The sequence below is a fragment of the Paramisgurnus dabryanus genome, chromosome 16, assembly GCF_030506205.2.
Source record: "Paramisgurnus dabryanus chromosome 16, PD_genome_1.1, whole genome shotgun sequence".
NCBI lineage: Eukaryota > Metazoa > Chordata > Actinopteri > Cypriniformes > Cobitidae > Paramisgurnus > Paramisgurnus dabryanus.
This window is the reverse complement of record NC_133352.1, coordinates 30,721,068-30,748,377: the sequence shown is the minus strand read 5'-3', so window position 1 is coordinate 30,748,377 and position 27,310 is coordinate 30,721,068. Positions and strand designations below refer to the sequence as shown.

Below are 27,310 nucleotides of genomic sequence, written 5' to 3'. Positions count from 1 at the left end.
TTCAGCAAATGTACTTTACCAGCTATTTTATTAACGTATTATTACGATAAGATACATGACTAAATTACGATAAAATTGTTATATGATAACTAAAAATCTAATGTGAATTTGAAAGTAGAATCCATGAATATATTAATTAATTAATTCAAACAACCGATATTTTATAATTTATTATAATACATTTATTTTATATTGCAGTGATGACGTGACCTCGGCGCGTTTATGGTCCCATTTTTGTTTTGTCGCGTCACGTCCTTGATTCATAACTGGAGCGCACTAGTTTGACGCGTGCTCGCCTACGGAGTATCGAGAGCGCGAGAGAAAGTGGGCGGTTTCACGGTAGAGGGGTGTTACCGTGTGGGCGGAGCTGCTTGCCGTTCCATTACACGGATCCGTTTCTTCCGTTCGTTCAGTGCAGCAGCTGCGGAGATCTGAGCAAACTCTTGCCTCTTTCTCCCGTGTCTCGGATACTTTACGGTCCCACGCGCCGCTTGTCCTCTTTCAACGGCATTACAATCACCCGTTTAGTTCGGCCCGGTAACCGAGAACGGCTCCGTCCCGAGGTGAGTAAAGCGAATTATTAATCTCGATGTAAAATGAGCTAGTTATTCAAGACGATAGCGCGACTCGAGCTCAAGGAGCTGCGCGCGGGATGCCCGTGCCACTCGGGTTTGAGCGCGGGACGCTCGTGCGTTAAACAAGTTGATGCGGTTGTCACTTGCCTCAGGATTTTCTCGTCAAATTAATCGTATTAAATGGACATATTCAGCGAATTTATAATCCAGATTTAATCCGCTAACTGCTCGTGCCATTCTGGTGTTAATGTAACCGTCATTGATCCTTAAAATTGTTTATATTTGGTGCGCTTTTAAATGAGTCAAAACAAAGCGGCTTCATGACAAAGTGTCTTAGTTTACCTCAGGTACGCCGTCCTTAATTTCACCTGTCCCCTCCCTCTCTCGTCTGGTTCAGATGGTGTTGGCTCTCGGACTGTTTGTGTCTCTGACGGTGTTGTCGGTGTCGGTCACGGGCAGCAGTGCCGGTAACCCGCCGGACAAGGAGAAGTGGATGAGCTCCGTGTCCCAGTACGATAAGAGCAAATACTGGAACAAATTCCGCGACGTAAGTTTTTCCATCACATTTACTTCTTTTACCGGATGGTCCAAATGTCCTCATAAACGAACATCATAAACCTTTAAAATACACACGAGTACACGAGTATTAGAAGGAAAAACCTATAAATGAGAATAGCTAATATGTATTTATAAATCTCAAGCAGTGTATTTTAGGGTACCTTATAGCCAGAAGTAAAACAAATTGCATTATATTTTAAGAACATATTGATACGTACAAGCTTTTGTACATGTGGTTACAATAAATATGTTATCTCTACTTACTATATGCGAGAAAATTCAATCATAATGCATTGATTATAGTTTAGTGAAGGTGAAATAATGTTTTGGAAGAACATTTGATATGGATCCAACCTTGTTTACATTTGTGTGGCTGTGTCCCATTTTGCATACAATCTATACTAAAAATGTTTAGGTTGCGTGCACACCAAAGCATTTATGCCGGCGACTGGCGTATGTTTTCAATTGTTTCCAATGGAAGCACTGCGCTTTCCGAAAATGCCAGCAGCTGGCGGGTTTTGTCCGTACTGAGCGCTGGCACTTAGCGGTTTTTCCACGCTTAGCACTGAGCGCCGAGAGTTGAAAAAATGTTCAAATTTGGGTGAAAAGCTCAGGTCGTCAATGACACGTCTCTCTCGGCCTTCCAATCACATTGGAAGCAAAAAATCTGGCAAGCGCCTACAGTCGGCGTCCGCCTGGCGTTTTTAGCTGCGTTTAAATGCCTTGGTATGCACACCCCCTTAAAATTGACGTTTATGATTTATAGTATAATCCCAAATCATATTGCACAAAAAAATAGTAATACAAAATTAAATGTTTTTACCAAAAAGTAATACTGGTCTCTGTGGTATTAAGTGTTCCTGTAGCCCGATTGGTAAAGCATTGCGTTTTGATTCGCCATAAGCACACATACTGATAAAATGTACAGTATAGTCTGAATGCACTAAAAATCACTTTGAATAAAAGTGTCCCATATTTACGATCACCACAGACATTGCCTAACCCCCCCATCCAAAATACTCAGATTAGTAATTGACTTAGGAAGGTTTAGTGCTCTACATATGGTCCACCTCCAAGAATATGTGGTTACGGTATTGCATTATAAAATCCCATTACTTTTACAGGATTTGGCATAAAAGTGGCTTAATTTACCTTAGTGCTCTGTCTTATTACTAGCAAAGTACATACCTTCAGTGACCTGACCAGTAGAAGTATGCAAATTGGTGACAGAGCCCATGTGGCATGAGATATGTTGTGTAATTCGCATTGGAGAGGTTCAGATCTCCAATTGAAGCACCTGTCTCTAAATGTATTCAGAAGGGTCTCAGCTGTGGGATCTCTATGAGAGAGGGAGACAGGGGGAGGGGTGTGTGTGTTGTAAGCTCTTTTATAGGGATGAAGTGATTGCAGGATGTAAAATGAAGAGTCTCTTCTCGCCTTTCGCATTCTTTCTCTCTTTTTTTGCCATGTATCTCTTTCTCATCTCATTCTTTCTCTCTCTCTCTATCATTGTGTCAGTAATTTTTCAGTGTTAATGAGAGGTGATATTATGAATGCTGATGCCGTGAGAGACGCTTTAAAAGAGAAGGTGACAAGGACATTAGCACATATACGAACACACACACACACACACACACACACACACACACACACACACACACACACACACACACACACACACACACACACACACGCACGCTTATGCTTCTAAATGAATAGTAGGCATTGCGGTGGGAAGGGCAGAATTGCCAAATCTTGTGCGTAGGTAGGTAATTTTTATGAAGGTATTATTCAGTATATATAAATAATGTGATGTTTAGGTTTATATGCATTGAGTTTCACATAAACAGAGAAAATAATCATATGAGCTGACCATTTAGTAATAAAGTAGGCCTATTTAATAAACTTGATTACCACATGGTTATTTAATTTCCAGAAGAAATGTAGTTATATTTTGACATTAAGGGGAAAGAGACGCATAACACACACTTGAGTTAATACGAAAGTCTGGCTAACGTTTCTCTCTGTTTTAATGTTTAATTACTCTCATATGTAAATGATATAAAGCAGCCCAACCCAATGATAACTGCGCTAATGTTTCTACTGTGGTATAAGCAATGAAGAAAAACCTTTACCGGATGAAACATTTCTATCGCCCCACCACCGTTATGCTGCCAAGTTTTGTGCTGTGCTATATTTGTGCATGTGGCTGTGTGTGTATGATGTGAATATGTGTAATTACTCCATAACCTCCATTTGAGAGATGACAGGTAGTCTTGAGTCCACGGTTTAAAAGCTTTAAACTGAGGGTTTCCTGAAGAGAGCACAGGCAGACATTTTAAGCACACACATCTGTTCACATTACTGAAGGCTGATATTAGTGCTTATTTTAAAGTTGTTGTGTAGCCCTTTAAGTGTAAAAGGATGTCTAATAAAACACCCGGACTGCAGATGATTTTTTTCCCCATTGTTTTTCCTTTTCCTTTTATTAGCTCATTAAAAATGTATATTTAGCTTTAAGAATGGTAGTAAGCTTTTAAACTAAAGTCTCTGTAATGGTTTTTGTTGCACTTTACTTTAAGTAGTTTCTTTGTATAGATGTATAGCGTTCTTGAGTCTAGATATTAAAAAAGTTTTTGATTTTACATTATACTGTAGGTTGACATATATTTAGATTTTAACAGATGACAAGGATTTATGAAAGGACATCATTACGTTCAGCTTTTGGATGCTAAAATTTATCGTTTATGATTTCACAAAAACAGCAGCGCTTAGACATCAGAGATCTGACCATCATTTGATCATCTGAAAAGTGATGTAACACTGTGACTGTGTTATCAGATTGACAGAAGAGATTTAAATGACAGAATCATATGAGAGGCCATGTTTGAGCATGTGTACATTGAGTTGCATGTGTGTGAGTCAGTGTGTGTGTGTGCGTTGAGATGTGTGTACGTATGTGTGCAAATGCGTGTGTGTACGAGTGTGTGTGTAGTATTGTGTCCTCAGGGACTGCTTTGTCTGCCATGTAAATGAACCTCATTACAGAGAAACTGCTTACAATGTAAATGTGAGGAGAGGTCCAAAGGTTTATTTTTCGTTCATGTTCTGTTGTCCTCCAGAGTAAAGGTGATTTTTAGTGTTTCTTTTTCAATTCAATTTTATTTTATTTTAATAGCACTTTTCACAAATGTGCATTGTTTCAAAATAGCTTTACATAAAATAGAAACAAATAAATAATAGAAAAGCAAGTTTTTGAATATAGTTTAAGATGGAGGGCCCTATTTTAATGATCTGAAACGCAAGTGCGAAGCGCAAAGCGCAAGTGACTTTGTGGGCGGATCTTGGGCGCTGTTGCTATTTTCCCGGCGGGAGAAATAACTCTTGCGCCAGGCACAAATCAATAAGGGGTTGGTCTGAAGTAGGTTCATTATTCATAGGTGTGGTTTGGGCGTAACGTCAAATAAACCAATCAGAACGCTATCCAAAATTCCCTTTAAACGCAAGGGCGCAAGTTCCATGGCAGGTTGCTATTATTATGACGGATTTAACAGGCGCACGCCAGGAGCAGTTCACAGCCGAGGAGACCGACGTTCTTGTAAGAGCAGTCAAAGACAGAGAAGTTGTTTTGTATGGGGATAGGAGAAACCCGCCCAAATCAGCATAGGTTAAACAGGCGTGAGAGGAAAATAGCCACAATTGTCTCATCAGCTGGCATCCACATCGTTGCGCCAAGCGCTACAATGATGTCAGGAGATGGGGGAATCCCAAGCTTGCCAGCATAAATCGGGCACGCCGTGTAACGGGAGGTGGATCTCAGGACCTGACGCCAGCAGAGGACATTGCTGCGTCCACCCTCATCGCTGAAAGGGTTTGGGGGCTTTGAAATCGGAAGAAACGCAAGCAAGGTCCAACCCCAAAGTACACTTACATATCAAGTTCATATACATTAAGGTTTCTTATGAAAATATTTTAATCGTTATCTGCATGAGAATTTTTTAACGCTGCCACACAATAAATAAAAACTATCACCACAATGCTCACCACTATGATTCCCCTTATCTCATGTGTCAATATTTTTTATTGTAACAATTTATGATTTGCAAAAATAACTGTTGCATCTGTGTAGATTAGTTAAGCAAAGTGTGTGCGCGTTGTGCACGCTATACATTATGGTCAAACATGCGCCCTTAAAATAGCATAATGAACCACACGCAACGCGCCACTGACTTTAGACTAGTTTTTTTTTGGTCAGTGGCGCAATTGTTTTTTGAAACTGCAAAATAGCTTCAGGGATGGTTTGCGCCGCAACACGCCTCCTTTTTTGCGCTGAACCGCCCAGGGAGCGCAAGTTCATTCCCTAGTTTGCCGACGTGCGTCTGTGGAGGGAAAAACCCGCTGTGCGCCGGTGCAAAATACGAATGATACATGCGTCACTGACAAAGTCAATTGCGCTGGGTGCGAGAAAGGGCCCGGAGTATTTAAAGTTATATGGAGTTATACAAATTTAGTAGTTTCCATTCAAATTTAATGTATACAGGGATGTGATTTTTCCGTATAAATACAGATTTTCGTATATTCTGAACTTGGTGGGATGACTTAATCACGTAAATCTTATGAGTTTCGCCATCATCCAACATGTATCCTAGCACCGCAAAAACTGACAGGGAGGTGACATCAAAGTACCATGAGAGTGATTCGAGAAATCATAGGGAAACATATACATATGTTGGCCTATACATAGACTGACATTGCAGAGTGAATGTGTCAGTATGGATCTGCGCTTATCCGGTTTTAAAGGAACAGTTCCTTTTATAAGAAATGCTTATGTTTGTGTCATTATGTTAATCAAACTACAAAAGCCAAACGGAAAATCACTTTTATAGCTTTATGCGGCTTTCACATAGGATGCGTTGTGCGCTGCGCTATGAAGCCCATTCATTTCAATGGCTTGCGCTGCGCGAGGGCGGTTTTTTGTTGTGCCGAGCAAAGTGCGAGGGCAGCGGAGCGCTCACGCCGCGGTCAAAAGTCAAAGTTCAAAATAGTTTAACTTTTGCGCTGCGCTTTGAGACGATTACCCGCTCGGCCAATAGAAACGGGGCATCCAAACCAGCAAAATGGACGAAAGCTTATACTTGGGATTTTTGGGAAGTTTATGCTCCTACAGAGACATCGGAATGAAAGCCGTGTCATGGAAACACGTAGCAATTCAACTTGGCATGTCAAGTGTGTTTTAAGTCAAGCAGCTTGTTGTAGTTATGCTTAAAGTTACGTGAAATGGAGACGAGCAACACCAGTCTCTGTATTCCTCATCGACTATTTAACGCAAATATAAACACTGTAGTAATTTGTTAAAAACCCCGCCTACCTTGGTCTGGGCATCAGAGCACATATCTATTGCTTGGCTGAACACCGCATCCTATGTGAAAGCTGCATAAGAAAGATCAATTATATTTAATTTATAGAACGAAAACAGTGTTATTATTAGTTTGATTCTACCTAAATACTACTGTTAGACCTTACTTTATTTATAACTTTGTTCTTTTCTATTTTATATGCTTGTAATTTTCAACCCAATTATTCAATCCATGACTCAAAAAACATAATGTAATTAATTTAACCAGTACTATATTGTAAAATAAAGTATTTTTTAAATTACATGAAGGCTTTCAGGTCCACCGTATTCCAAGGTCCACTCAGTTAAAAATGTATAGCCTTGCCACTGATGGAAAGATTATGGCAAAATAAAATGTAGGGGGGATGTTGGGTTCCTTACTTTCTTTTTTTGTCCTTGGCCAATTACATGCCTGTATATACTATAACAGTGGTTCATAACATTATTCCTGGAGGCCAACTGCTCTACACATTTTGTATGTCTCTTTTATCTGACAGACTCAGTTCAGTTCATGGAGATCTCTTCTAATGAGCTGATGATTTGAATCAGGTGTGTTAAATAAGGGAAATGTGCAGGGCAGTGGGCCTCCAGGAATAACGTTAAGAACCATTGTACTATACTGTATTTATTCTTATACAATATATTAAAAACTATATTATAGAATTTAATATGGGTAGTCATCAATCTGAAAGCATGAGGGGGCATCAGGTGGATTGGTGATGCGATAAGCATCACACTAACAGGAATAGAGCCTGCCTGTCTCAGACTTCTGGGGCCTCGTTTATAAAGCGTGCGTACGCACAAAACAGGGCTGGAAACTTGCGTACGCCAGTTCTTATGCAAAGGTTTTGATTTATAAAAAACAAACTTGATGGTAGAATGGGCTTGCAGGGTGGGATATTAGGATGATTCATGTACACACACTTGCAGGGCTCCAGACTGTCCTCAATTGGTCGCATTTTGCCACCAAAATTTGAGAGTGTGCCACTGAATTTTACATCTAGTCGCACATGTGCGACCAGTAAATTTGACCTTTTTTTGGGATGTGACACTGAATTTGAAACAGCAAATTGTACTTTCTGAATCTTTCATTAAAGTATTTATTAGTAATACAGTATTTGGTAAGCATGTTGATTTTTGGTGTGTGCCCCTAAATTTTCTGGTTGCGCTCCTAAAATGTTCAGTTGGGGGCCACTGTGCTCCTAGAGAAAAAAGTTAGTCTGGAGCCCTGGCAGGTGATCTGTGATTTATAAAGGGAACAGTGCTTTGTTTTATAAGTCTTCATAATTTTTGGTGTATGCCATTTTTGGCTTTTGTGCGTACGTAGACTTTTAGTAAGGATCATACGCACAGTTTTATACATCAGGCCCCTGGTGTGCAATCTCTCTCTCAGCATTATTAAAGAAATAATGCTGGTCTCAGGCCAGTGTATGTCATGTCAGGGGCTCTGTTGCCCTCTTTCAGAATAGGCAGCCCTCTCTCACTCACTAAACAACTGATCTGCATGACATAGTTACATTTGAGGCTCATATACAAGTCTGATAATAGATGCAGTGATAAGACTCTGCACTGATGTGATGTACTGAAATGAACCACCAACTGTTAGTTGACACTGAAGCCCAGAAGGTCTAATTTACAACGATTTTGAGTCTTAATTATAGTATTCAGAGTGAGGAATAAAAATATCACAATTATAGACATCTCTATCTAGATGGAATCAGATTTCTCAGAGAATATACATTATATTATACAATTACATATACATTATATATATACTAATTATAATTGGCTTATAATTTTTTTCTTTTCTTCTGGGTAAGAAAGATAAACTGTATATACTGTATTCTGTTTATCTGTTCATTTTTCTTCCCTCCCTCCCTCCCACTCTCTCTCTCTCTCTCTTTCTCTCTCTCTCTCTCTCTCTCTCTCTCTCTCTCTCTCTCTCTCTCTCTCTCTCTCTCAATCAGTCTGACATATCCTGACCCTGTGCTCAGTCAATTGTGAAATCAGCCTTCTAACACACACACACACACACACACACACACACACACACACACACACACACACACACACACACACACACACACACACACACACACACACACACACACACACACACACCTGCTTAAATAAGCTGCCATATTGTGGTCTGTTTCCTTACAGTCATCAGAAAAGTGATGCTTCAGGGTCCAGAGTCGTATATGAGTGTATGGGACATCCAAGTCTGTCAGATATCAATCATGTTAATTTTCACATTTTTCAAAAATGGAATTATATTTAAATTATAATAGCGAGTTAAATGTCTGTACAGTTATTCCACAATGCAAAACATAAGTGGTCGTAAAAATAAGGTAGGCTACAAATTGTAATTTATGATTTCTGTTAATTTTGGGGTGAAATATGATCTGAATATGATTCACCCATCTAGCTGTGCTATTATAAATTTGGTTCCATCTACTTTTGTTTGTGTGGGTGTGTGTTTGTGGCTGTTCATATTGATTTGTTAATTCATTAGACTTGGCAGAAAAGCCGAACCGAATTGCTGAGGGAACACGACTCCAAGAGAAGCAGGTGTGTTACCCACAGGATTGTGTGTGTTTGTGCTGACAGACAGTATTACACTGAGTGCTTACAGCTGGGACTGTGATGACTTTGTGCTGACCATGTTATATGAAATCACATGTGGATGAAATGGAGTGAAAGAATAGCACAGCTATACAAGTATGTTCTGAGATGCAAGAGAGAGAGAGATAGAGAGTTTAAAATAACAATTGCATCTGTTTCCTTTGCACTCTCTAGGGTTGTGTCTCAAAGACAGCCTAAACAGCATTTTTGTTGTATCTAAAATGTGTTTGCAACACAGCTCCAAATATTGTGATAGTATGGATCTTGATACCATAACTGGGTCGTAAATTGAAACATCAATGAATGCATGAGAGAGTCTCTGCATTGTAAAGTGTAAAGTGGATCAGTTGCAGGTCTTGTGTAATGTGTAGATGCAAGGTTCGCTTCAGGCGACGGCTTGCAGAGGCATAAGCTAGGCTTTAGTGTGTGTGTAAGAGAACATTGACCGCAGAGACTTGATCCATTAATCAATCAGATCATGCCACAAAAAGTGAGCAAAGCCCTACTGGGAAACAGCAAATGACCGATGACTTCTATGTGTGCGGGACATCTGAGGTTAGGTTGTTCCCATGATGCTCTGCACTTTAATAAGTAAACACCAGGGTCAGGCGAAACGGTTTAAAACATTTTATTATGCAGCACAAAGCTAAATATAAAGTTAGTGGGTGTTTTGAGTGACACACACACAGACAGACAGGCAGTTACAGGGACAGATTCATGAGTTTGTTTATCTGTTCTGTAGTAAATGAGCTGTTTGCATATCAAAGTAAAAGAACAAAGTCGCTTGTTCATTTTTATATCATTAGAAGAGGTGTTTATTTGTGTTTTCTTGTCTGATGAAGCTCCTGCGAGATTTTTTCTTGCCTTACCAAGTCACTTAATGAAATGAATGTCTCTCTGTCTTTCTGTTTGTGGGTGACAGTCGTGTCAGATGTGTGCAGTGTGTCTTTGATAAGAGTGAGAGGCAGAAGTTGTTTTCTGTCAGATTGTTTTATTGTTAGTTTGTCTTTAAATATATTGATGTTTCTCTCGATGTATATTCATCTCTCTTCCTTTTCTGACATTTCTGAGATTCATGTTGACCAATTAAACCTTACTGTACATAAGGGCTCCTGACTGCGACCAAAATGATAGCAAATACTTTTTTGATAATGTGCGAGTTAAAAATGTACACAGGTGCATTGGTGTGAGTGCATAATGTTCAGGTTGTTTTGGTACCTGGCTGGCCTCCGTTAGGGGCCATTCACACAGAATGCATATTTGCGTAAAAACGTGAGAAGAAACAAAAAGGAATGGTTTAAAAAGTGCAAAATTTGAGGTGCTCAAGACACTTTTTTCATAACAGAAATCATCGTGTCAGTTTACTAATGTAAACAAAAGTTTGCAACGCTTTCCCCACCTTCTGAGTCTTTTAATTGGTCCACTGCTGTGAACTGACGTTGAGTTGCGTGTAAGCATTTAAATTCTTTTAACTTGACGCAGCAACTTTTTTTAAATGCTGCGTTCATGTGCGAAACAAACACTGTAGCGTACTGTAGTTTTTTTTAAACAAAAAAATTCACATTAAAATATCTAGCACATATTAAGCTTTTAGGTCATTATTAATAAAAACAATTGTGCTACCAAACTCGTTGCACCAGTGCGAAGAATCAGTCTAAAGTCTTTATTCACACCTTTTTTTGGGGGCCATTTTTTTTTTTTATTTGATCGTATGCAAGGAGAGGACAGGAAAGTACAGGTTTGAGAGGGGGAACCGGGATTGGCAAAGCCACCTCAAGCCAGGATTTGAACCTGGGTTGCCAAAAGTGTGTCTACACCATATGTCGGAGCAATGTCCAGTAGGGCTGTCAAATTTTAATTCGAATTTCGAATATTCGTCGAATGTAAAAAAAATATGCATATTCGAACGTAAAACTTTGCATTCGAATTTTACCTGTGTCAGGAAGCTCACGCAACGTGATAATGCATAACTGACGCGGATTGTTATACAGAGCGGCTCACCCAACTATGCGGAGCAAGCCAGCGTTATTCATTTGAAAAATAGCAAGAAAAGACAGTGGGGATTACGAGTCGGACAGAATACATATTAAAAGGGCTGTGTGATGCTGCTTTGGTTTTGGAGCATCAACTGGAATTCAACCGCAAAGTGAAACTAACTGAGATGAGTTATTGTCGTCTGCTTCTAAATGCAGTTTTAAAGTTTAAAATAACGTAACTGATTAACACGAAAGTGCCATAATACAGCTGCTTGTTTAGCAACATTAAAACCATATGTGCATCTACAGAGTCCACACCGCATTTGAGAGAATAACGCCGCGGTGGCTTTATTTTAACTGACTGGAAACTTGACTTTCACCTGGACATTTGATATGCAAGTTTTTCATCAGCATTATCTGCGTGAAATATAAACATGATGATCATCTGCCAACTCGACTGTTTCAGCACGTCCTCTATTAATTACGGAGAGTCTGCTTTATTAACGGCTTCGCTCTGCGCGTAAGTTAAACATTTCTGTTCTGTACTTTATTACTCGCTTATATTTCTACATATTTTCAACCAAGGAACACACAAAATATAATATAAGTTGTTGTGAATAGCGTTTAAGCTTGACAAAATTTAAATGACTAATGATCTTTCCCACTTTTTTTTGGCTTAAATAAAGATTACTTCGTTTTCATACTTTATTAGAAACACGTTAATTTATCTACTTATATAAAATGCCCTATATTAATATGCATTGTCTATGTATGGCATTCGTTTTGTACATTTACAGGTGCACAACTATACTGGTTAATTTTGATTTCATTAGTAGTGTTTATAACATTCGTTTTAACAAAAAATATGCTGTGCATGATTATATTATTGGGGCTTTGTGCTGCGCCCTCTTGTGGGCTTTTAGGAGTATTTTCTCCAAGATAAAGTAGGTCTTTATAATTCGAATATAATTCGAATTTTATTATTTTTCAAGGACGAATTTCGAATGTACTTGTTCAGCCATTTTGACAGCCCTAATGTCCAGTGCACCATCGGCTCCAACATTGGTCAGAAGCGGTGGGCGATAAACCGTTAGGTATGATAAACTGGTAGAATTTAGTCAACCGGTAGATATTTTGGAGACTACGTCTCTATCGAGGTTACGCGCCCACATAACGTTTGTACATGTATTTAACTCTTTCCCCGCCAGCGTTTAAAAAAAAAAGTTGCCAGCCAGCGCCAGCATTTTTCATGATTTTCACAAAAGTTTAATGTCTTCCAGAAAATGTTCTTCTTTAAATATATAAACATTCAACATACCAAATGAAAGAACAGACCCTCTGCTTTTAAACGAAAAGAAAATGTTTCATCCTACCTTCATTAGTTCTCTTTTTATCACCTCTCAAATATGGGTAGGTTTCTTCAAAAACACCACATTTTGAGCAAAAATCTGAAATAATTCCATCTTTGCGAAGGAATTTAAATAGAGATCAGATTCAGAGCGATCTTTAAAACATACACGGAGTTCTTTATTTTTCGCGTGAGGCGTTACTTCCAGGTTGTAAAAGTTGCACCTGGTGAATAATAGCGTTATTGCGGAAAGCCGGTTTTAAAACAAGTGATTCTAGCCATTGAAACACAAACAACAGTGCTAAATGTGCGCACTGTTTCTCTGTGAGAGGAGCACGCAAGCCGCATTTTTCGTGAGCATTTTTGTCGCTTTATTTGCCTAAGATACACACATGCGGCAAAATTCCCATCTTTGCAAGTATCTTCATAAACACAACCATTTAGGTCTTGAGAAAGAAAACAGCTGAAAAAGGAAACACCTGTGTAAGTGGTGATTCACATATTGCGTCTTTTGCATGCTCAAGTTTGTTATTTCAGGTGCACTCATAATGTAAGCGACGCGGTCGCGAGGCCCACATGGTGCGACACACTTGTTTTTCCAGGCGTGTCCGCACCGCATCGAGTTAAAAACATTTCAACATTTTCAGAATCCCGCAAGCGCACCGCAAGTCATGTGACAAGAACCTACGCGCTTAGCATAGTGTAAACGGCCCCTAACATTATATTGAGTCCACTCCTGTTGGTCAGCATCATTAAATTGTCCAAAACACGCATATATGGGGTGGAGGATATGTAGTATTTTGTAAACAGTTTTTTGTGCATAGATTGTGTGGGTAAACTTGTTTGTAAACATCTACTTCTAACATTATTTCATAAGAATTCCAACCTGTGACGTAAATCTGTTCAAACGGCAAGTCGTCCTGAGTTAAGGGATTTTTTTCACAGGTTTTTCACTGGTTTTTGAAAGATGAGTTAATGACCAGGAGAATTTAATGAGGAGGTGCGACACAATGAGTTCCTGCTCAAAAGAAATCAAGAGTCTGCTAAAGAGACAGCAAGAGATTTCTCGGCTGTCTTCTGTTGAGTTATCTCCCCTGTCTCTCACCTCGGTACTGGAAACGCTGATTCTGATCTCCTCTACAGCTCTCTGACTCAGTGGCTTCATACTGTACGGTCGAATTGCATGTCATCAGTAATTAGTGAAGTGTGAAACGAGTTGTCATGTGGATGCCAGCAAACAATCCAAAGGAAACGAGAGAGAAATGGGGAATTAGGAGTAAGTTGGACAGAAATGGAGAATCAAGTGCAGGAATATAGAAGTGATGGATGAACAGTCAAGCTCCTCATCCAGTAGGGAGTTTATTATACCGCTTTAGTACTTCTGTGTGTGTGCACGCATGAAACACTTTATCTCCTGCTGCGTGCAAATATGGCAGCACTTTTTCATTTGCAGGAGGAGAGTATCAAGAGTAAAGATGGCAGAAATCCACTTATCTAAGATAATGTACAGACATTCACACATACAGACGAGTTCAGGGCAAGTGTCTATTGGTAGAGAAAATACCTTAACATTGTAACATTTTTAACATTTATGCATTTGGCAGACACCTAATGCACTGTAAGTGGCTTACAGTGCATTAGGTTACAAGAAAGATATACATTTTGTATCAGTATTGTGCGTTTCCTGCAATGCAGTGTTGTATACAAGACGCAAGATCTGCATCGTGCTTCAAGACACATGTATACGCTTGTGAATGGATGTGCATGGGAACTGGGTCTGTGTGTGTTTGTTAGGGGTGCAACTGCACTCCGCAGCCCTGAAATTATTTATTCATTTGTCATGATTTGCATGCACTCATAAATATAAATTGCATTGTAATGAAGGTCCCTCCTCTCTCTGTCTCTCTTATGATGAACCTCACAGATACTTCAGGCAGTAGCAGTAAAGCTGCTCTCTTTTCAAAGTATTTCTGGTGCTATCATTTTACATGTTGTCCACACAACTTCTTTCTGGATAAGTGGACAGTTACTGGCCAGAAAAAGTTGCAGTTTAAAACCAAAAGTCTGGCAACATGAGCCTAAAGTTCTCCTTGATCCTGGATGCTACAGCGAGAGCATAACATCAGAGCTCTTTCTCTAATATAAGCCTGGACATCATAGCCGATTTAGTGTCCAGCTGGGACAGCCACAGATCAGACACTCTGTAGACTCTGTCTTATCCAAGTGTGTGCATGCTTGGAGATTCTGCACGAATTCTACTCGGCTGCAAAGCCCTGTGATTTTTGAATGGGATGTACGGCGAGACCTGTGCGGCTCTGGGGTGATGCAGTGGAACATTGGGTCGGCTGCATTCAGACTGATTATAGACTGACAGTTCAGTTTAGTGAAGCAGTGTGTGGAGTTTGATATGAAAATAGTTTATCTATGCTGAGAGAGAGAGAGAGAGAGAGAGAGAGAGAGAGAGAATTTTTGCTTCTCCATTTTGCGGCAGCAGTGCTTTTTTGTGCTTTTCATTTATGTATTGGTTTTATAATGAAGCATGTGAAGAGAAAGATGTATGTTTATTAATTACAATGAGCATTACAACATTAAAGGTCTTGTTCTTTCTGATCTAATTTTTTAAACACTAGTTAGTGTGTAATGTTGTTAAAATAGCATAACTGATACCTGTAAAATGATAAAGCTTAAGATTAAGTTTACTGCCAGGCGATATATTTTCTTTAACAGAATTCGCCTTTCAAATCCTACAGTGAACGGCCGGTTTGGACTACAGCCCTCTACTTCCTGCTTTAATGACGTCAGTAGAACAGTTTTTAGACTAACTCCGCCCACAGGAAAACGTCAGTCGCTAGCTAAGCTAACGACAAGCTAAGCTGCTATCGAATCACAACACACCAAACAAACTACACAATCAGAAACTCGTTGCGTATTTCTGAAGGAGGGACTTCATAGAAAAAGGAAGACATCAGCCTGTTTTTAGGACAGTGAAACAGCGCTATACAGATAAGTAAATTGTGTGAAAAATACAGCGTTTTTGAAAACATGAAACATGTACACACATTATATTGCGCACTGTAAACACAATCAAAGCTTCAAAAACACATAAAGAATGGGACCTATAAGGCTGGTTGAGTAATGGCTGAGTGAAAATTGACAATGAAAGCCCATTGTTTTTCCCGAAGTTGAAAATTCTTTATCTCTTGACAACCAGTAAAAACACAGTGCCGACGCAATGATTATGATAAGGAGCTTATGTTTTAGAACACAGTGAGTTTTCTGTTTCTTTTTAATTTAGGTAGGGCTGAAACGATTCATTGAGTTACTCGATTAACTCGATTCAAAAAATTCCTCGAGGGAAAAATTCTGCCTCGAAGCCTCGTTAAATTCCTATGACGCGCACTACACTCGCCGAGATCTGATTCACACGGACCGTTGTTCAATGTTCAGGAAGCACATCTAGTGCGTGATACATTTTGAATTTAGTTGGCGCTATGGCGGAGAGTAAATATGTCCATAAACGGCAGAGAGAGAATCATTACATTCTTATCATTACATCACATTCAGCATCTGAACCATAACATCTAGGGATGCACCGATAGGATTTTTTTGGACCGATTTAAACAGACAACTTCTGGCCGATACTAGGGATGGGCACGAGTACTCGATTGCTCGAGTACTCGAACGTGGCATCGATGATCGATCACGAAAACGATGATCATGTGGGTTTATTTATTTATTTATTGTGGATATGGCGGCATTTGGGTGTCTGGTTAGCATTACGAGCGCATGTGGTAGTAAAGACTGGGTCTGGAGGTGTGTTTGACGTTGTGTCGAGCTACGCAGACCGACGTATGACATCAGTAGCATTACCATGCGTGATTCAAAAACAAACATCAGCAACCCGCCGGTCCGCGAAATGCGCGGCAGCCCGCGAGCCCGCGAAGCCGATCACACCTCACATCACTGAGGCATATGGTTTAAAAGGATGCCGTGATCTTTGGAAATACAGTCAGTCAGGTTCAAAATGTACAGCGCCGTCAAAAGTTCAATGGGTTATCATCTCATATTTAAACATCAAATGTCAAGAGATACCAGAGAGCCATACGAGCATTTACATTACATCTTGACTGAGGTAAGAGGACGACACGACACAGCTAAATGCTAAAATGATTGCAAAAGACTTAACGCTGCTTAATGTTATGAAGCTTGTGCTTTGACTGGACGTGTTTAAAAGTGCGCTGTTTATGATGCACATCCACAAAGGGAGTTAAACTTTCTTTTTTTTTAGATAACTTAGTTGAAAACTTAGTTGAAGTCTTGCATTTATGCAGATAGATGGACGTTGTGCATTTATGTTGTATAAAGGCTTAATATTATGCAGAGTGCGTCATATAGAAAGCGCTTCGGTTTGTGTTTATTAACCCTTTAGTTTCACTTCATCATGCAGCTTTTCCTGTTAGAGCTTTCTGTTAAACATGTAATTCATTAAAACTCTAGTATGTGTTCATTGTTCTGTCATAGTTTCTTCGAAATTAAGTTTTATTTGAGTGTTTTTAATAAAATATTTTCATTTTCACCATGACGTGTACGCCCCGCCCCTTTGATTGCCCCGCCCCCAGTTAATCGAGTACTCGTTCTTCAGACCTATGGATTAATCGAAATGAAAAAATGACATAAATGCACATCCCTAGCCGATACCGATGCCGATACCGATATTAAATACTTGTATACAATACTATACAGTTGGTCTATTTGCTAGTTTATTTCTGCATCAAATTATTTTTACTGAACATGGATTTGATCTAATTAACATTCAACTGACCAACATAATAAGAGAGACACAAATTAAACTTAAACAAATATAATAAGACAACATGACAACCTTCAAAGGTGGTTTTTGCTATTCAGCATTTATTTTATTAACAACATTAACTCGTTTTTTTTACATATAATGGATTTCTTTATGCAGTTAATTAATAGGCCGATACCGATTGTTTTTCTCGTGCTATTGCCGATATGCCGATGGTTTCAAATTCATCAAAAATCGGCCGATAAATATCGGCGGCCGATACATCGGTGCATCACTAATAACATCCACTGCTGTTTCACAAAGCGTCGATGAACAAGGTAACGTAGCTTTGCTGATTTGAATCCCATACTGTATTTGTAGCGATGTCGTTATGCGGTTTGACTAGATATGATGTTTAGCTTTGATGTTTTTAAGTAGTAAATGTATTCACGCTCAATTGCAAGAGAGTATAGCTTAAAAAGAACCCTTTCACACACACACACGCATGCACCCTCGTCTCTCTCACGCGAGTCAGACCGATCGTGCAATGCATCACATATGCTTAAACTTTTATGTAGCCATGCAACAACAATTTCAGCTGCATGCATTCACTGTATTCAGCGGGACGTGATGTTGTGATTTTTCGAATGGATTCTTAACCCAAAATGCACCGCAATGCAAGTGATGCAAACCAAATGCAGCGTTCTATTGAAAATGAATGTATGTAGTTTATCATGACTTCCTGTTCTCTGGGACTTAAAGGCTAACTTTGAGGTTTTGAAAACCATTGTTTATTCACTTGCTTACTATATGTACTGAAACGCAGCCATAGAATGTTTTTAAAATACTTGCTGTTTGCTACTGTAGGTGGGTGCGCATTTATTAAAACAAATAAAGCACTACTGCAGACCTTTGATTGTTACAGTACTTCATCCTCTTATACTCTCTCATCCACGCTCTTTCTCTCTCTTTCTCTCTCACTCTCACTCTTTCTGTAATTTTGTTATGTCACTGATGTGTGTATGACCTGTCTGGTGTCTGTCAAATACTTTCTAAGAAATCCTTTAGTTTTCTTCACAACTCAAGGTCTCAGGCTTTTTTCTTCGTCCCTCCTATTCTGTGCTTTTAAGAGATTCCTCTCTTTTTTCTTTGTCTCTCTCTCATTCGCTCAGTCTCGTGTTTATAATAACCATGCAAGATTGAATTTGGACATTATCTCTGCTGCTCCCTGAGGCCATACATGCAGACCTGTTTGTGCATCTTGTATTGTAGCATCTTTAATAATTCACTAAGCGGGCGCTTTTGTTCTCCTATGCCAGACTTTTTTTTGATTTTGCCGTGGATGTAAAATTTAGCAACATCTGGCATATTGCAATGAATTTAATAGGCTTTTAATTAGCCACATAGATCCTTTTCTTTTTTGTCTTACAGTTCGCACATGCAAGAGCTTTAAGAAAAATGTCATATATTTCTGGTTCGACAGATTGTTTGTGAAACAGGACATTGTTAATTTATTTAAACAGTTTTAAGTTGTTTAAGTGAAATAGATGTTATGAAAACATTTTGAAGAATCTTCAGAAGGAAAGTAGATTTAACATAACAGCTCTAGTTTAGGGTGATGTGTGGCTTGTTTAAGTGGGTTGGCTGCTTGTATAATGTAGTTTAGCTCACAGCAGGTGAACAATCTCATGGGAACGGTCTCTGTTTGTGGAAACTACTCCTTGGGGAGCAGCGAGGCCTGTTTTGGATATTCAGCCCATATGGAATATCCCAGATACGTTTGGCACATTTGGTCTTGGAGGTTTTATTGACGTAATGCATCTTCTAAACATTGACCCACTATCTGTCTGCCTTTAGTAGATTTCTTACAGTTTCCCTGTTGCGTTTTTGCAGACTCTGTGTTAATGTGCTACCCAGTGTTAATGTTAGTGTATGTTGAAGTAGGATTCCCATTCTTTCTTAACTTTCTGATATTATACAAATACACTGCTTTCCAAATTATTGTGCACATGCCATTTTTGTTTATTTTTCCAATACAGTCAAAATTTGGCAATATGGCAGTCCGGATGTTATTATATTTAAATTAAATAAAAATGTCAAAAGATACTCTAATACTTTTAAATATATGCTGTTCCAGATGATTAAGCATGTTGTAGTTCTCTCATACAATATGGGTATAAAAATATATTTTTAAAGACAAAAAAGTGTGCATCATCTTAAAAAAGGAAATTATAAAAAAGCAAATTATTTCCAGTACAATTTATATTTGGTGGACCTAAACAGAAATCATTGAACTATTATAAAATTCATGAGTGATTCACAGTACAGAAAAATCTGAATATATAAAGGTTTTTTAAAATATGTATTTTTTAGGAAAAGGCAGCAATAAAAAGCCACAGTTAAGAAGCAAACATGTATTTAAACCTGCTGGTGTGTCTGGAATCCCAAGAACTCCTCAATACAGGATTCTTCAGTGCATAAAGCTGTATTTCTACCCCTTCCCCAAACCAAAACTTGCAAACATGAAACATTTGCTGTGAGCTCAGAATATAAGAAGACTATTTTCACACAGTTTTATTCACTGACATGCCATAATACACTGAATAGTAGAGATGAATGCTATTTTGGATTGTTGGTGAATAGCCACTATGTTCCAGCAAAGACTGTAACATTAGGGAGAGGTGGCACAGTAATGATTTGAAATGGAATATTGGGAAGTAATATGGTAGGGCCCTATAAGGAATCATGTCTTCTGAAATAAATTTACTTTCATGGAGGATAATACACAATCTCATGCTGCAAAAAGCACCACTGTATTTTAATTCATATGGGCATGAAATGAGAAATAAATAAAGGTGTAACCACCATCATCCTCTGACCTTACAGTAGTCCTACTAAGAGCCTGTGGAGCATCATTATATGAAAGATCTGTGAGGTGGACAGCACTATAATTCGAAACATCAACTTATGGATGCAATAATAGTGTCTTCAAGTGAAATAAAAACAAAACTTGTATACTTACAAGTTTAATTAAATGAAAGTCATGTCAAAAATATGTTCATATATTATTATGTAACTTGTGTAACTACATTATTTAATTTACATTTTGTTTGTTTTTTGGAAATAAATTCTCTGTCCATGCAGCACATTTGTCAGATATCTGTTTTTGGATCATTTTAATCCATTATACATTTGGTTAAAGTGCATTCTGCAGAATAATTTGAAACAGCATATTCTGCATATTTTTCAAAGTATTAAAGTATCTTTTGACATTTTTATTTCATTTAAATAGAATAACATCCACACTGTCATATAATTGTTGAGGGTAACATAAAATTTGTAAACTAACTGACTGATTTGGAAAAATAAACAAAAATGGCATGTGCATAATAATTTGGAATGTGTTGTATATGAAATTTAGTGGAGCTGTGGTGTAATACATTATGTTGTGCATTTTAGCTTGTTGTAATGGGGCAGCGCTGTGTATTATGTTGTGTTGTGCAGTGTAGTTTGTTGTGATATGGCATCGCTCTGCATTGTACTTTGTTGTGATGGAGCTTTGCTTTGTCTTATGTTGTGTTGTGCAGTGTAGTTTGTTGTGATCGGGGCGGGCAGCACTGTGCGTTGTACTTTGTTGTGATGAAGCATTGCTGTGTCTTACGTTGTGCTGTGCAATGTAGTTTGTTGTGATGGGGCAGTGTTGTGTCTTATGTTGTGTTGTGCAGTGTAGTTTGTTGTGATCGGGGCGGGCAGCACTGTGCGTTGTACTTTGTTGTGATGGAGCTGTGTTGTGTCTTACGTGTGTTGTGCAGTGTAGTTTGTTGTGATCGGGCAGCACTGTGCATCGTACTTTGTTGTGATGAAGCTTTGTCGTGTCTTACGTTGTGCTGTGCAATGTAGTTTGTTGTGATGGGGCAGTGTTGTGTCTTACGTTGTGTTGTGCAGTGTAGTTTGTTGTGATCGGGGCGGGCAGCACTGTGCATCGTACTTTGTTGTGATGAAGCTTTGTCGTGTCTTACGTTGTGCTGTGCAATGTAGTTTGTTGTGATGGGGCAGTGTTGTGTCTTACGTTGTGTTGTGCAGTGTAGTTTGTTGTGATCGGGGCGGGCAGCACTGTGCGTTTTACTTTGTTGTGATGAAGCGTTGCTGTGTCTTACGTTGTGTTGTGCAGTGTAGTTTGTTGTGATCGGGCCGGGCAGCACTGTGCGTTGTACTTTGTTGTGATGAAGCTTTGTTGTGTCTTACATTGTGCTGTGCAATGTAGTTTGTTGTGATGGGGCAGTGTTGTGTCTTACATTGTGTTGTGCAGTGTAGTTTGTTGTGATCGGAGCGGGCAGCACTGTGCGTTTTACTTTGTTGTGATGAAGCGTTGCTGTGTCTTACGTTGTGCTGTGCAATGTAGTTTGTTGTGATGGGGCAGCAGCACTGTGCATTGTGCTTTGCTGTGTCTTACGTTGTGCTGTGCAATGTAGTTTGTTGTGATTGGGCAGTGTTGTGTCTTACGTTGTGCTGTGCATTGTAGTTTGTTGTGATGGAGCTGCGCTGCTGTGTATTATGATTAGTTTTATTGGATTTTTGTTGTATTTTGTGTGGGTATGTGGTTATTTATATTAGGACATGTAATTGCTGTCCTTTTTTTCATGACTGGGCTTTTAACCAAACACTATGATGTATGTATGTTTATTCAGAGTGTGCAGAAGCATGTAGGTGATTCAAACTAACACAAACACTGTTAATTTAAGACTACTTTGATCTTACATAATGAATCTCTCTGTCTCTCTCTCTCTCTCTCTCATTTGTGTTGTATATGTGGGAGTATGTCTGCTGTTTGTACAGTATAAGCTGCATTCTTCCTGTGGTTAGAGCTCAGAGGAGATTAATTAAGACTTATTTAACAGGACCAGTAACACTTAAGCCTCCTGCATCTATATATTCTCCTGCTTATTGTAAACCTTTTATATTTATAATGGGGTGCATTAGTATTTAATTATACTGTAGTTTAATGGATTTATTAATTAACTAGTTATTTTGGTTCTGTTAACCTGTAAAGTTTGTTTCATACACTCTAAAAACAAACGGTGCCATATAGCACCAAAAGTGGTTCTTTGCTCGTAATCATAGAAGAACCGTTTTTAGTGCCATATAGCACCGGTGAAGCACCAGTGAAGCACCTGTGTAGAACCAAATAGGGGCCATATAGCACCACATATGGTTCTACATAGCACTATATGGTTCTACACAGGTGCTTCACTATGTGGATTAGAAATGAATCTCTGTGTGTGTATTTCCAAAAGCTTGTAAAACAAAATGCTCTTTAACTTCATTAGAGTTCATGATCACGCAAAATCATAAATATTCACATTATCCTTGACCACAGTCCATAAATATTCTTATTATTACATCACTTGTGATGTATTACACCATTACGGTCTTCACTCCATCTATATTTCTATCCATCCATCACCTCCATTCAGCTCTCACAGAGTATCCTCATCATTTTAAGACTTTTATACAGCATTTTAGTGCTGTTATATATCACGCTTACTCAGCACAACACACACCGAGTTTTTATTAATCTTTTAGATCAAAGCAAAGTGCTGCCAGACTAAGCGTTCTGTTGCCATGGAAAAAATGAGACGGATTGCCCTGGTGATGTGGATGCCTGTTTGTATCAGTTGCATAATCACCCTCTCTCTTCCTCTCTATCTCTTTCATTTCTATCCTGCTTACAGGATCATGTTCAGGACAATACATAAAGACACTAAATTGATATAGATTATTGTAATGGTCTGTACTGACTGAAGTCACTGCCTTTTTAGTCATTTTTACCTATTGTCTTTCATTTACGAACTGTTACCTGTTAAACAGCAGGTATAAGGATGCATAAAGGGGTCATTATAGTTCATGCGTAAGTTTAACGGCATAGCGTCGTCGGCTTGGCCAGTAAACCCTCCAAAGAAGAAGAAGCAGCAGTTTGTTGTGTATGATTTGAGAAGATTAGCTGTGATGGAGGTAAATAGAAAGCAACGCTTGAGTTTATCACTCATCAACTTGACCCATCTTTGTTTTTACCGTCATTAGCTGAAATCTGTATAAGGACCGGACGGGAGAGGTTCTAGTCTCTCATTACCAGCGCTTGTGGTCCACTTAGAACGGACACATTCTTCAAATTTTGCAGAGGTGCACGTGAGCCTACGCCAGTGATTCTCAAACTTTATCTGCCATTCATTGAGTTGTTTATAACACGCATTTGAAAAAGCAACACTCCTCAAACATAATCATTATAAATATTCTTTATTATCATGTACATACCTATAAATGTTTAAAGAACAGCGATATAATATGCTTACACATTTCCTGGAGCTGCCTGTGTAATGGTACTTCGTCTGTGACCCATATTGAGTTTCTGCATGAGAGCGCCATCTGACGTTTGGATGTAGCGTCATTTTACCATAATTAATTGAGAAGCATAGCAAGCAGAATTGCACGATGTATTGTTACACCCCTAATAGAGATGGACAAAAATGACCAAATTTCCTCCCGTTTGTCACACCCCACTTGTAATGTTCCTATTCCCACCAGTGGGGCCCGCCCCACACTTTGATTAACACTGGGCTGCGCAGATCTAAGTATAGCCTATGCATAGTCTATGGCGTAGCTACGGCATACAACATATGCACGACTATAAATCGCACTTAAGATTCACAAGGGGTGTAAAAATGGATTGGTGCATTGCCATTCATTGGTTAACAAGAAGCAATTAATGTTTTTGTTGTGTGGCATTGGTATAGGACATTTGTTGCCCTGAATAAGGACACAGTGTTAACGTAACTTATGTGTGTTTTTAGTGCGTTTTGTGTATTACCACCATTTAAAATTGTTCACTGGGTGCTGTGTTACAGAGATTTAACTTTTTTTGTCAGTGTAGTTCTCATGTGACAAACTGTTCTGCTAATTCAGAATGCAGTAGCAAATCTCAACGTCCCCTTTCTCTAAATATTTTCACGCTGGCTTCCTTTTGATTTTTCTTTTTTTAAGAGCTTGTTTGAAGTCATGTAAAGTGCTGAGACTCTGCGTGTGGCACAAAAGTGTGCTGATCTGATAGAATAAAACATTGGAGAGCAGCATGTCCCTTCAAATCTCACTGGATTTTAAGCATGCTATATATAAATTTAACTGTATGACTGATGAGACTGATGAGAGAAAAAATTTCTGTGAGGGATTCCTAATCTGTTCTTGTGTTGGAAAAATGACAGTGTTTATGTTTCAGTCAAGCTTGTTCTTTAATAGTTTACAAAATATGATATGGATGCTCGCTTTAAAAGGATTTTCGCCGAAAAATGAAAATCACCCCATGACTTACTCACCCTCAAGCCATCAGAGATCTATACGTCAATGATCTTAGACGAACACAATCATAGTTTTATTAGGAAATGTTCTGGCTCTTTCAAGCTTTATAAAGGTAGGGTGCTACCGATTTTAAAGTCCAAAAATTGCATCCATCCTTTAGATGTAATCCACACGGCTCCAGATGGTTAATAAATGCCTTCTGAGAGTAATCAATGCTATTTTGTAAGAAAAATATCCATATTTAAATCTTTATAAACTACAGTATAATAACTAGCTCCGGTAATGGCCAAGCACATTCATAAAGCTGCTTTTTCTTTGTTTAATGGTGGGTAGCACCAAGGTTAAGGTGCATTATCGCAATAATAGAAGCCACTTCAACACAGTACAGTAGTTGGCGATATTGCATCTTAACATTGGTGCTTCCCGCAATTAAACAAAGAAGAAGAAGCTTGCATATTTTTAGGTGATCATATCTATATAGCTTTTAATGACTATTCTCCATGTATTACATTCCAATATTAAATTCCATTATTAAAAAGATGTCATTTTGCACTTAGTTTGATTTCCAGCCCTATTATTAATTCAAAACTGATTTACCACAGAGTGTCTACGGTAGATTATGAGTCTCTGATTTCTGAAATTATATGAATATCATGAGAGACAGACGTCAAATGCTGACAGCTTGACTTTATTCATGAGTCGAGGAGAAAGGCTCAGAATCATGATGGATGTGTTTGGTTACTGATGTGGTGTGTGTGCTGTGCTTTTATTGAAACCATAAATTAAAAACGCTGGACAGACATCAGCTCTGTGGATGTGTAGTGCTGGATTCAGAAAGTATGAAGGGTAAATTGTGCAGAGGACAATCAGTGAGATACATGAATCTTGCCACTGTGTGTGTGTGTGTGTGTGCGTGTGTGTGCGTGCGTGCGTGGTGCTTGTGTGTGAGCGTGCGTGCATGCGTGTGCATTTACCTGTATGTTTTTGTGTGTGCGTGCTTGCGTGCGTGTGTGTGAAAAGGCTATAATAAGGTTAGGTGTTTGGGCTTGTGCTGCTGTTTTCGTTTGTGTTATCATGAATGACAGGGAACAAATTGCAAAATTTCAGGTGCTTGTTTCTAAGACTTTCAGGCTAATGCAGGTTACTACAGCATACCCATTCTACCTTGTCTTTTGCTCAGTGCATTCAAATCTCACAATGCCAGACAATATTATTATAATGTCTCATAATACTTATTACTTTTAAAGGAAACATTTCACAAGATTTTTTACGTATGTGAGGTTCTAGCTCAAAATACCATATAGATAATTTATTATAGCACGTTAAAATTGCTACTTTGTAAGTGTGAACAAAAATGTGCTGTTTTTGGGTGTGTCCAATTGCAAATAATCTGATTTCTGCAGTAAATAGCAATGCTGTGGTTGGATAGTCAGATTAAGGGGCGGAATTATTATAAGATGGTCCCCTTCTGACATCACAAGGGGAGCCAAATTCCAATGACCTATTTTTTCACATGGTTTACCAAAACTAAGTTACTGGGTTGTTCTTTTTCACATTTTCTAGGTTGATTGAAGCACTGGGGACCCAATTATAGCACTTAAACATGAAACAAGTCAGATTCTTATGATATGTCCCCTTTAAATGCTTGGCATTTAAAACACTGTTCTAGACAGATAGAGTTTGGTTATATGGTACGGTCTTAATTCCAGTAGGTGGGTTTTTCTCCTGGCATGTGTTGTGAAAGTGAGACTGTTATTGCTGAATTATTTATAACTTGCATTTTGCTTGTTTTGTAAAAGACGAGCTTGACATCAACACAGTGCAATTCATAAAGCTGACCTTGTGTCAAACATTTTTTTGAATGTTGTAGTGCTGTAGTTTTTGAGTACCCATCCTGTAGTAAAGTAAAATCTTATTTTGTCCCTACAGCCAGATTTACTATACAGGGTAAATTAGTGTAAGTGCGCAATTTCACCTCCTCCCATATATTTTGGGTCTGAAAGGGAAACTCCTACTAATGCATGTAGGTGTTTGTGCTGACGCAAGCTGTTTGTAAATCTAGTCCTTAGTTTCTCATAGACAGCTTTGAGATTGCTTTAAATTGAAATCTTGCATATGACTTCTACAACATCTGATATCTCAGTGTAAACCAAAACATTTCTCACTAAATTTATCTATGATTAAGAGCTATGCTACATAAATTTTATAGCTCTGTACTGTTTCTGTATGCCAATAATTGACTCAACTGTGTCTTTTTATATCTCCTAGGAGAATGTAGGCAGAAACATGAGGCGAGGCTGGTATTTTAGCAAATATTTTAGTGTGTCTAAATCTGTATTGCAGTCATGGTCAAAAGAATCTGATTTAAATAGTGAACTTATTGCTTGAAACCTGACTATGACACAGTGTAACTAAAACTCCATTAAGACTCCAAAGCAATGAAAGTAAAACATGTGAGCAATAAAATTGAGGATTGGGATATGGCAAACAAGAAATGTGTTTTATATTGTGAAATGGTCATTGTGATTGTGTTTTTAAAAGTGTTTCAATGTATTGCCGTTTAATGAGGCTTATTCTGTTTCTTGGAAGAACACATGCAGAGATTCACACAACCCATTAACATTTGCACAGCTCTGCTCTCACTATATAAAAGAAACAGTTCAACTGCGAGTGCCTGACATTTAAAAGGAGCTT

The 27,310-nt window shown here is 38.6% G+C and overlaps 1 protein-coding gene across 1 annotated transcript in view; it reads left to right on the top strand.

The window, feature by feature from the left end:
• Window positions 1–391: 391 nt before the first annotated feature.
• Window positions 392–27,310, top strand: part of spock1 (SPARC (osteonectin), cwcv and kazal like domains proteoglycan 1) — a 188,145-nt gene continuing 161,226 nt past the window's right edge. Inside the window, exons 1-2 of the mRNA XM_065275194.1 lie at window positions 392–563; window positions 973–1,122. Of these exons, the coding sequence (XP_065131266.1) occupies window positions 973–1,122 (150 nt within the window). The 5' untranslated portion in view covers window positions 392–563. The remainder of the gene's footprint in view (window positions 564–972; window positions 1,123–27,310) is intronic.